This window comes from Impatiens glandulifera, chromosome 7 (genome assembly GCF_907164915.1).
Source record: "Impatiens glandulifera chromosome 7, dImpGla2.1, whole genome shotgun sequence".
Taxonomy (NCBI): domain Eukaryota; kingdom Viridiplantae; phylum Streptophyta; class Magnoliopsida; order Ericales; family Balsaminaceae; genus Impatiens; species Impatiens glandulifera.
In genome coordinates, this window is record NC_061868.1 from 27,631,456 (window position 1) to 27,643,364 (window position 11,909).

Here is an 11,909-nt window from a genome sequence, read left to right on the forward strand (position 1 = left end):
TTATCTTTGGCTTCATTTTGACTTTCAACAAAGACATCCGAGGGTACAACTTCTAGTACAATTTTTTGAGTAAGTTGTGGTGGTAGTATATTTTCTTGAGTTGGGTATGTAAGTAGTGGTATCTTTTCTTTAGTAAATTGTAACTTCTCTACTACAGAGACACACGATGGTGACACAGTGTGACCCAAAATCAATCGTGATAAATATGTGTTCAAATCCTCATCTTCATCAATAACAACAGGTCTATGATTTGTGATACGTGGAATATCATACTTGACTTGCAGCACTAAATCATATGTAGATTTCTGCACGTTAAGTCTATCATAGAGTTTGTCAACTAATTCGGTATACCAAGTACTATGGGGGTAAATCCAATGTTTTGATTGAAGAGGCATCAAAATACAATATTCCATCAGCATCAAATTTCCACTCTCCATTATAGAAAACAAAAACTTCGGCTGCAATAAAAAATATTATTTAAAAACGGGAAATGGATAATTAATACTGTGAAATGGAAGGACTTCGCGAAACGGGAAGCCCTTCGCGAAACGGGAAATGACATCGGATAAACCCTAAACAACAGTGATTCAAAGATGAAAAACTGAACAATAATAAACTTGATGTATCATAGGATAAACGTACCAAGTGTAACATGTACGTGGAACAAATGATTCAAATATTGCTACACGTTTTCAATGTAACCCAAAACTGATGTGATCAAAAATCCCAAAGCAATAAGTTTGAATGATTTATATATTTGATGTGGAAGAAGCCATTATTAACAAATTCAATTCATCTCTGAATCTGATTAAAAAAAAGTGATCATATGGAGACGAAGAAGCCATGCTTGAATGTTGTAATGGTTCCATGGCTAGCCCATGGCCATGTCTCTCCTTACTTAGAGCTTGCCAAAAGACTTGCCGACAGAAACTTCCGAATCTATCTATGTTCAACTCCGATCAATCTGAGCTCCATCAAGAAAAGGGTCACACAGAAATACTCTCAATCGATCAAACTCATCGAATTCCATATCCCATCTCAACCCGACCTTCCTCCCCATTTCCACACAACAAATGGCCTCCCACTTCACCTCAAATCAGTTCTCAAAAGAGCCATGGACAAGGCCAGCCCATCTTTCACCCAAATCATTAAAACCCTGAAACCGGACATACTCATTTACGACTTCAACCAAGAATGGGCATCAGTCGCCGCAACAACAATCGGGATACCAGCAGTTCCATTCATCAGCGGTAGCGCTTCCGCCATGTGTTATATCTTCCATATATTTATGAAACAGGGCGTTGACTTCCCTTATCCCGTCTTGAATCTACGGGGAACTCACTGGAACCGAATGATTCAAGAAATGTTGAATACAACTCTGAGTGAGCAAAGTCAAACTGAAAGTGAAAGTAATATTCTTATTTTCATTCTATTTAGTTTAAATTTCAGAACTATAATAATATATTTCCAATAGGCATTCCGCTCTTTAGTAGAACCTGCGACATCATATTCATGAAGACGTTTGGAGAATTGGAAGGGAAATACATAGAGTACGGATCAAACCTACTTGGAAAAAAGATAGTCCCCACGGGTCCTCTGGCTCAAGAACACGGAGACTCGGAAGATAACAGCGAGATCATGGAGTGGCTTAACAAGAAAGAGGCATCTTCAACAGTTTTCGTATCATTTGGAACAGAGTCCTTTTTGTCTAGAGAAGAAATAGAGGAAGTAGCAAAAGGGTTGGAGCTAAGTATGGTGAATTTCATTTGGGTGCTTAGATTTTCCTTTGAGGAGGAGGAGAAGATTTCAATTGAAGAAGCACTGCCCAATGGCTTTCTTGAGAGGGTGGGAGATAGAGGTCTTGTAGTTGAGAAATGGGCTCCGCAAGCTAGAATCTTGATGCACCCAAATGTTGGAGGATTTGTAAGCCATTGTGGGTGGGGTTCTATAATGGAGGCCATGACATTTGGAATTCCAATTGTGGCTATACCCATGAACTTAGACCAACCAGTGAATGCGAGGTTAGTAGAGGAGATCGGTGTGGGGTTGGAAATAAATAGAGATGAGAATGGAGGGCTGAGCGGGGAAGAGATTGCAGAGTTTATAAGGGAAGTCATAGTTGGTGATGAAGATGAGAAGAAGATTAGGGACAATACAAGAGAAATGAAACACAAAATCAAAAGTAAAGGAGAAGAAGATATGGATTGTGTTGTGGAAGACTTGTACAAGCTTCACAAGAAGAATATTCATGAAAAAAACATGGATTAATTCTCGAAGCTTATATATATTTCTCATACTTTTGTAATACTTAAATTGTTTTTAGATTATACAATTTTATGTCATGTTATTATTAGTTAATCCTATGTACTTAGTTGTTATAATTTCTTTTAATTAATTTGTTGATTATGTTCAGGGTTGTCTCTACGTAAGCTCAGCAAAACCCTTGGACAAAGAGATCAAGATATTACCCCCATTATAATCTTTCTAATTAAAAGGGACATTTTTTTCACTAAAACTTAGTGTTTTTTTTTTATATATAAATTATTAAACTGTTTTTTTTTAAAACGACTTAGCATCATTTCACTAAAAATTCCCAAAAACGGGAAAAACCTACGAGTTTAAGAGATTATTCTAGACAGGCCTAGAATGATTTTAAAGTTGTAACATTCTGAATAAAAGTTAAAAAGCTAAAAACGTAAATGAATTATTTGATTATAATGTTTTCAATTCTAGTGAATTCAAAAAACGGTATGTTAGATAAAATTAGACCGGTTCACAGAACTTAACACATAAACCTTTCATGCAGGAACAAAGAACCGGACCAGTCAAAGTATCCAACCGGTTTGAGAAAACCGGCCGGTCAGATCACTCAACCTGCTAAGAAGCTCCACCGGTCAAGTTAGTTAACCGACCTGAAACATGACCGCACAAAGAAAGGATCGGCCAAAGCTAAAAACCGGAAACACCAGACAGCCGATCAGCTAGAAGGCAAAGGAATAACCGGAAGCTGTCCGGTTAAACCAATTACACCGGAAGCCATCCGGTGAAAAGTCAAATGACCGACCAGCACAAGAAGATACTTTGGGTATCTGTTGAGAATGATACCAAAGGAACAGACTGAACATTTCCATATTCATACAAGTCTGAGGAAAGTCTGCAGGCTGCAGAAGACAGTCCTACAAGATCTTTCCACTTCAGGATAAATCATAAAGGAAATCTTCCAAGTACAGACAACTGTCTAACCAACAGTTACCACATTGAGTAAAAGACAAACATAGCAGGTTTGTCTTACACACCGGAAGAACAGACTGCAAAGTCTGTAGAGTTGACCGCCAGGTCTGAACAGATGACCGCCAGGTCTGAATCACTGAACCTCTGCTCAGCCAATCAGATTCAAGAAAGTGAAATATGACCGTTGGCATATTTCACCTATAAAAGGAGCAGCTGAAGAAGAGTAAACGTGGGACAAACGGGATACGTGAGACAAGAGAGATTTTAAGGGAACACAGTGAACAAGTAATCTACAAGTGATAAGAGTGCGTTCTCTCTCTAGAAAAGCTTAAGTGCTAAGTTGAAGTGTGTATTTACAATTTTAGTGTAAATTGTACGGGTGTTATCGAGCAGGAAATAAGTCTCGATCGGATTGTATTTGTATTCCTTAGTGAATATGCTTTCTCGCGGTTTCGAGAGGAAGGGGTGACGTAGGAGTTTTATCTCCGAACATCCATAAAAACCTGTCGTGTTATTTACTTTCTGCTGGTTTTACATTCTAACCGACCCGTTCTAACCGACCTACACCATTTTGACCGACTCTATACTATCTAAACCGAATCACCAAGTTACAAAAACCGACCCATCAATTTCCAAACCTGCCTTATACAAAAACCGGTTCTGCCTATCCTGTAAGTGTGCTGCTTCAACCTGAAACAAACCTCTTCCGCGCTTGAACCTGGTTCAAGGGTTTGTGACAGTTTGTGTAGTATTGAAACCCCGATGTTAATCTCTAACAGGATTAATCACCACCCTTTGAGTGAGACGCCCTAAACCGGCCCAACCCCGGTCCTCCAGCGGCGACCTAGATCCTAACAATTGGTATCAGAGCAGTTAGTTTCAATACTCAAGCAAGCATGTCTTTCGATAGGCCCCCTATGCTAGAAGGTGATGACTTTGCCAACTGGAAGGCACGCATGCACCTACACTTAATCACCTTGGATGATGAGATGGATCTCATCCTGGCCGAAGGACCGATAATCATTGATAAGGACAGAAAGGAATGGACAGCTGAAGATAGGAGAAGAAATAACCTGGATAACCATGCTAGAAACCGGATCTCCAACAGTGTGGACAGAAACACGTACTGCAAGATCAGAGACTGCAAAACCGCAAAGGAAACATGGGACACGGTTATTCAGATTTACGAGGGAAATGAAAGAACCAAGGAAAACAAGGTAATGGTAGCTACTCAGAAGTTTGAAAGCATCAAGATGAAACCGGGAGAAACAATGAGGGAATACAGTGACCGGTTCACTGGTGTGTTAGATGAGCTAGCAACTCTTGGCAAGAGATATGACAACAAGGAGGTCATCATGAAAGCTTTAAGATCTCTTCCAAGTGCGTGGGACATAAAAACAATGGTGATGAGGGAATCAAACTACCTAAGTAAGATGAAGCTACACGATGTATTTGAAGATCTTAAGGCATATGAGTTCGAAATGAGATCTAGGACTGAAGAAGAAGTATCGGCCTCAACCTCGACCAGAGCACTGATCACATCCACCGAACCGGTCGCACCTGCACCTGCACCGATCAGAACCGCCGAACAGTTCACCGAGGATGCCATGGCAATGCTTGCACAGAAGTTTGGGAGGTTTATGAAAAGAAGCCAACCAACAAACTACAACTATGGTGATAAATCCAATGTAAGGTGTTATAACTGCAACTGTTTGGGACATTTCAAGTGGGAATGTAGAAAACCGAGGAGGGATGACCGGAAACCGGATTACCAAAATAACCGAAATAACTATCAACAAACCGGTGAAGGAAGTGAGGTTCAAAAAGCACTGATAGCCGACGATGGAGGAAGTTTATGGGCTCACAGTGACAGTGATGATGAACTCACATGCCTCATGGCAAATGAGGAACAGGTATTTGACTCTTCTTGTGAAGAATTTACTAAAGATGAGTTATATAATGCATTGAATGATATGCTAGAAGAGTATAAGAACCTGTTAGCCATGTTACCTAAGCAACTCAACTTTAGAACCGACCCCATAGTACCCATTCCGACAGAACCGGAAATACCCGTTCTAACCAAACCAGAGATCACAAAACCTGATGAAATCCCTACCTTAGAAACCAAGTTAGAACCTGAACCACCACTCAAGACCGAACAGCCTAGTGAACCAGCTAGAGAATTAACCGAGGAGGAAAATGCCCGACTCCAGTATAAGATGGCCGCATATAAAAGATCTAGTGATATGGTGAACAAGATGTGTAGTTACAAAAGACATCCTACTTGCATGTTCGGTTTAGGATACATAAACGATAGATCCAAAGACCATAAACCCGTAGACAGAGTAAGGTTCTCAAAGAACGACCTTCCTCTTATAAGTTTCATTAGAAGTTCCCTAACCGCCGAAGAGGAACTGACTGCCTATTATACGGAAGAAAAACTAACCTATGTAGGTCCAACCGCCTCTGAGAAATGGCTTGATCCTGAGAAAAGAAAAGCCGACTTGCTCAAAAATAGGAGAGCCAATCATCAACCGCGTAGGACAAATTACAAATCACCCTCAGTTAAGGCCTTCGCAGGAAAACCGAAGTATCCAAAACCTAGTGCCAAAAGGACGGTTAAGACCTTAGCAAAGAAAGCTGTCTGGTTTGTCAAAGTTTGGATGCCCAAGGGACTAACCGCATGTGGACCCAAGTAAATGTGGGTACCAAATAGTTGTAAATATGTACATTTTGCAGGATATAAATAGACAGCTAGGAAATTTTGAATGGTACTTGGATAGTGGTTGCTCCAGGTATATGACCGGGAACAACAACCTGCTAACCGACATCAGAATAGAAACCGGTGCACTAATCACTTTCGGTGACAACTCAAAAGGTAGAACTGTGGGCAAGGGTAAGATTGTCCATGGTAACCTAACAATTGATAATGTACTCTTAGTTGAAAACCTACGTTTTAACTTGCTAAGTATTAGTCAAATGTGTGATGCTGGATACACGGTAGAATTTCTTAAACATGCATGCTTAGTTAAGAACTCTCAAGGCACCATACTACTAACCGGAAATAGGCTAGGAAATATCTACAAGGTAGACTGGAAAACTAAGATAGAATATCCTGTATGCATGATAGCTAAGACTGATCAAACCTGGTTGTGGCATAAGAGACTAAACCATCTGAACATGAAAACCTTAAACTACATTCGCGGTAAAAAGTTAGTTGAAGGTATTCCTGACATAGTATTTAACAAGGATAAGGTTTGTTCAGCATGTCAAATGGGTAAACAAACTAGGTCAACCTTTAAGAGTAAAGGAAACATTCAATCTAACCGATGCTTAGATCTCCTTCACATGGACTTATTTGGACCGATTCAGGTCATTAGCCTAGGTGGTATGCTTTACACCATGGTAGTTATTGATGATTACTCTAGATTTACATGGGTAATATTTCTACCATCCAAACGTGAAACCGCAACAAATTTGATCACATTACTTAAACGTTTGCAAAATGAAAAATCAACTCGCATTAATAGCATTAGAAGTGATAGAGGTACCGAATTTACCAACATCACTTTAACCGCATTTCTTGATGAATCCGGTATTAGACACGAGTTGTCTAGTGCTAGGACTCCTCAACAAAATGGCCTGGCCGAGAGAAGAAACCGAACTCTCAAGGAAGCCGCACGGTCCATGATAGCCGATTCGGGCATTGCTCAGAAATTTTGGGCTGAGGCTATCAACACTGCATGTTATACACAAAACCGGTCTCTAATTAACAAGTTTCACAACAAAACACCGTATGAGGTATACTTTAATAGGGTTCCCAACCTTAAATACCTTAAGATTTTCGGGTGTAAATGTTATATTCACATAAATGGTAAAACCTATCTTTCTGCTTTTGATGCAAAAACCGATACTGGGATCATGTTAGGTTACTCAGTAGTGAGTAAGGCATATAGAGTATATAACAATAGAACATTAACCATGGAGGAATCACTTCATGTTGTTTTCGATGAATCGGTTGAGAGTAATACTGCATCATGCTTTGATCTACACAACAGATTGGAAAATAACAATATCCATTCTGATAGTGAAGATGAGATTCCGGTTTTCAGGCGGTTTATCCATGACCAAATGGGTAATAATGAAACCCAGCCGGATCAAGCTGTTCCACAACAGGAAGTTGACACTTCGGTTCAAACCGAGGAAATCGGTCGGTCTGATAATCCTGTTCAGCCTACCGATATGTCTAGCCTTGATCAAGCAAACGGTAATTTGGTAGACATCCCTGAACCGAACTTCAAAAGGAACACTAAACATCCTCCTGAGCAAATTATAGGTGACCTTTCAGAACCTGTTCGAACTAGGCGTCAAATTCTGGAGGAATATTTCAATTCCGCCTTTATATTTCCAGATTGAGCCGAAAAGAATAGATGAAGCATTGTCAGATCCGGATTGGATCTTGGGAATGCAAGAAGAGCTAAACCAGTTCGAGAGCAACAAAGTCTAGTACCTAGTCCCTAGACCGAAAGATCAACCGGTCATAGGAACAAGATGGGTATTTAGAAATAAACTCAATGAAGACGGTTTGGTCACAAGGAACAAAGCCAGATTAGTGGCACAAGGTTACAAACAGGAAGAAGGCATTGATTTTGAAGAATCATTTGCCCCTGTAGCTAGGATTGAAGCTATTAGGATTTTTCTAGCATTTGCTGCATTCAAAAACTTTAAGGTTTTCCAAATGGATGTTAAAAGTGCATTTTTGAATGGTGACCTACGTGAAGAGGTGTATGTTGAACAACCACCCGGTTTCAAAAGTGCTGAATTTCCAAACCATGTATACCGGTTAAACAAAGCTTTATACGGTCTAAAGCAAGCACCTAGAGCCTGGTATGACACACTAACCGCATTTTTGTTAAAACATGACTTCACCATCGGTTCGGTGGACAAAACACTTTTTAAATTTGAGAAGAAGGAACATATCCTACTTGTTCAAATCTATGTAGATGATATCATATTCGGTTCAACCGATCCTAAGTTGTGTGATAAATTCTCAACCTTGATGACTAACAAGTTTGAAATGAGTATGATGGGAGAATTAAGTTTCTTCCTAGGTCTTCAGGTTAAACAACTTAAAGAAGGAACGTTCATAAGCCAACCCAAGTACACCAAGGAGCTTCTAAAGAAATTTGGGATGGACACATGTTCCTCAGCGGCTACTCCAATGAGCTCATCGGTTAAGTTGGACAAGGATGATGAGGGTCAATCGGTAGACCAGATCGCTTACCGGGGCATCATCAGTTCTCTCCTATATCTGACAGCAAGTAGACCGGATATTCTATTTGCAGTCGGTGTGTGTGGAAGATTTCAAGCCAATCCAAAACAATCCCACTACACAGCCGCAAAGAGGATCTTGAAATACCTAAAGGGAACACCTGATGTCGGCCTGTGGTATCCAAAGGATTCATCCTTTAACCTAACGAGCTATTCAGATGCAGACTACGCAGGTTGCAAGATTGATAGAAAAAGCACCAGCGGAACATGCCAATTCCTAGGTGACCGGCTTGTTTCATGGCATAGCAAGAAACAAACATCAGTGGCCACATCCACCGCAGAAGCTGAATACCTGGCGGCCGGAAGCTGTTGTTCACAACTTCTCTGGATCCAACAATAACTAAAGGATTTCGGTGTCACAGCCGAAGAGTCTCCGATCTTTTGTGATAACACCAATGCCATAGCAATCACCTACAATCCGGTTCTACACTCCAGAACCAAGCACATTGACATAAGGCACCACTTCATTTGGGAACATGTCATGCTGAAGCATATCCGGCTGGAATACGTACCGACAGATCAACAAGTAGTCGATATCTTCACCAAGCCTCTACAGGAAGCTAAGTTCTCTCAATTCAGACTTACACTCGGTTTAACCGATATTAGTCAGATCATCCCTAAGGATGTTTAAAAGGAAAATCGATTCGGACAGACAAAACCGGTAGTTCCTCCTAAACTGTTGGATTTCAAATTTCCCAGGGTATCTATGGAAGAACCGCCTGGTTCATCAGTCAGAGTAAACCGACCGGTTATTTAGTGCATGCACCAAATAACCGCATCGGGATGAACAACTGATAACTGACCGGTTCGGAAATAGGTTATCTTAGATTATTTGAACTTCAATCAAAAGTGGAATACTTATCTGTGTTTAAACTTATCTGTTCTGAAACATTTCCTTTTCAAAGTAAAATGGTCGCACCTAAAAAGACGTGAAGATCTGATATCTTTCATGGTCCAGGTCTATGACCAACACCCGTAGGCTGTAGACATGCTTATTTCATGCAAAACTTTTTATCCTATGGATAATAGACATTATCACCTGTGATACCTGGATAATAAGATCCCCTCTCCATTAGTATATAAGATGAATAAAACCTTAAACAAAACAATCACAAGTCATAACTCACTCTCTCACTAAGACAAAAATGTCTCAGTTTCCAAACATCTTCCAAGTGGACTTCAAATCAGCAAAGAGTACTGAACACTATGATGTGTTCAAAATGATCAAATCACTTGAAGACACAGGTCTTCAATACTTCCTGGATGACAAGCATGTCATCTATCCAGAATCTGTTCTAGAATTCTTGTACAATGCAAGGGTTTTCAGAGGCACACCGCATTTTGACACCCATATCCAGTCAAAGGTGGGCGGTATAGTATTCGACTTCACGGAGAATGACTTTGGGAGATGCTTTGGGCTGCCAAAGCAAGGACTAACCGATCTCAACGTTCCGGCCGACTTAAAGGCCGAGATCTCCCTAACCTTTGCCCGGTCTAACCAACCTGTCGATGACCATGGCACAAAGTCACTATTGAGGGCTGAATATCAGCTCCTCAATGACGTGATAGGTCGAAGCATCTTAGGGAGAGATGTGACGAATACCTACTGCTCCGCATCCTTCAACATGATGGCTGCTATAACCACCGGGACACCGGTTAATTGGTCAAGGGTACTGTTCGACGTCCTAATCTGGATGATTGGCGTTCGAACAGTCGGCCTCGTTCCCCAACTGAGTTGTCTATTTAATGAGTTTGGCGTACCGACCTGTCCGGGCGAAGGTCTGAATCAAGCTCAAGTGCTAACCAAGGAAGTAACCGACTCCTTCTATGAGCGGTTTGAGAAGGATTGGAAGAGGAGGAACCGTCGCAACAACCCCAACGGTGCAGTCACCTCCAGCGGTTATTAGGTCACTCCCTCCTACACCCGGTCATTTTGCTGCACGCACCGGGTGTATCTTTGTTCAACATCCTTATGATCATTTCAGTTTTATCTATGTCTTCTTCGGTTTTAGACTAAGTTATCTTCGGTTCTTATCGGTTACTTTTCAGTGTGTTGTTGCATGAGTCATTAATGAAAAGTAATATTTAATTAATGCAGTAACCCCTAACCACCTGAATAATTACTACCCAACTAACTTGGTTACTTCTCAACTAAAACCTACCTCGAGCTCTGCAATCAGCCTCTTCCCAATGACCTTGGAAACATAAAGATTCTCTTCTCCAATAAAACAAAACTGACATTCAATGCTAATATTTTCCCTCCAAAACCGAATCTATATAAAGGGCTATCTTCTAATCAACTAAACACATCCTAAACATAAAACTCTCTTGAACTCTCTCTCTAAATAGCAAAGTTAGCATCATGCCGAGTCGAACCTTAGGAAACTTCTTGAGCATCGATTTCGAATCTTGTATGGAACATTGGGACGGAGAAACAAAGGAGATGATGTTTGAATCTCTCATTGACACCGGCCTTCGAACCTTTCTCGAAGAATCCGGTCCCATTCTTATTGAGGATGTTAAGACCTTCTTCAGAAGTGCTTGCATCAGAGGTAACTATATCGTCTCCACGGTGAGAGACCATACTTTCTGGCTTGATGAAGCCGAATTTGCACAGATGTTCAACTTACCCACAGAAGGATTTTCCGACTTCCCAACCCGGGTGGGAAGTGCAGCAACCGATCACGCACTTTTCTTCTCTGGAATCGACATTCCGGTGGAAAACCATGGGTTAAAAACCCGCCTTGCTCACCACATCCAACTCCTTCTTGAGATTGTAACCCGATCTATCATATGTCAATCTCCGAACCAGCGCTACTCTAAGAAAACATACGACATGATGACCTATATTGTTAGCAACACGGCTATCAATTGGTCAACGATCATCTTTCAGAACCTAAAAACTATGGTGCTAACCAAGAAAGGTCTCGGTTATGCTCCTCATATCAGCCGGCTTATTCTCAAATACCGCCCAGAATTTGGACTAGGCACACCGGCATCTCCTTCGAACATTCTCGACTTAGATGGAGTGGAAGAAAAGCTTTCAAGGGTAGTTATCACATAAGTTATCTTTATTTCTTATGTATTTCCATTTCCAAACCGATCCATATATCGGTTTATATCCTATACCTTTTCATTCAATGAAATTTTATTTCAGTCTAAATAACCGGGTCAACATAATAATTAGAACATTCATCTAAGTAACCGGTTAACAATGTCAAGTAACCTCGCTTTCTATCCGGTCAATATCAATAAATCACTTTGCCTTCATTAAAAATCCGGTGAAAGTCTTAAACCGCATCCTCGCGGATTAATAGATCACATCTCTTCATAAACGGCTTTGAAAA

At 40.7% G+C, this 11,909-nt stretch overlaps 1 protein-coding gene across 1 annotated transcript; it reads left to right on the plus strand.

Moving 5' to 3' along the window:
* Positions 1–826: 826 nt before the first annotated feature.
* Positions 827–2,268, plus strand: LOC124909667 (UDP-glucosyltransferase 29-like). The gene is made up of 2 exons (XM_047450325.1): positions 827–1,234; positions 1,450–2,268. Exons 1-2 carry the CDS (start codon positions 827–829, stop codon positions 2,266–2,268), a joined length of 1,227 nt encoding a protein of 408 aa, XP_047306281.1.
* The last annotated feature ends 9,641 nt before the right edge of the window (positions 2,269–11,909 follow it).

Coding starts and splice junctions, on each gene's coding strand:
- LOC124909667 (XM_047450325.1), top strand. CDS start 827: ATGGAGACGAAGAAGCCATGCTTGAATGTTGTAATGGTTCCATGGCTA. Junction 1,235..1,449: donor CAACAATCGGGATACCAGCA/GTTCCATTCATC, acceptor TTTAAATTTCAG/AACTATAATAATATATTTCC.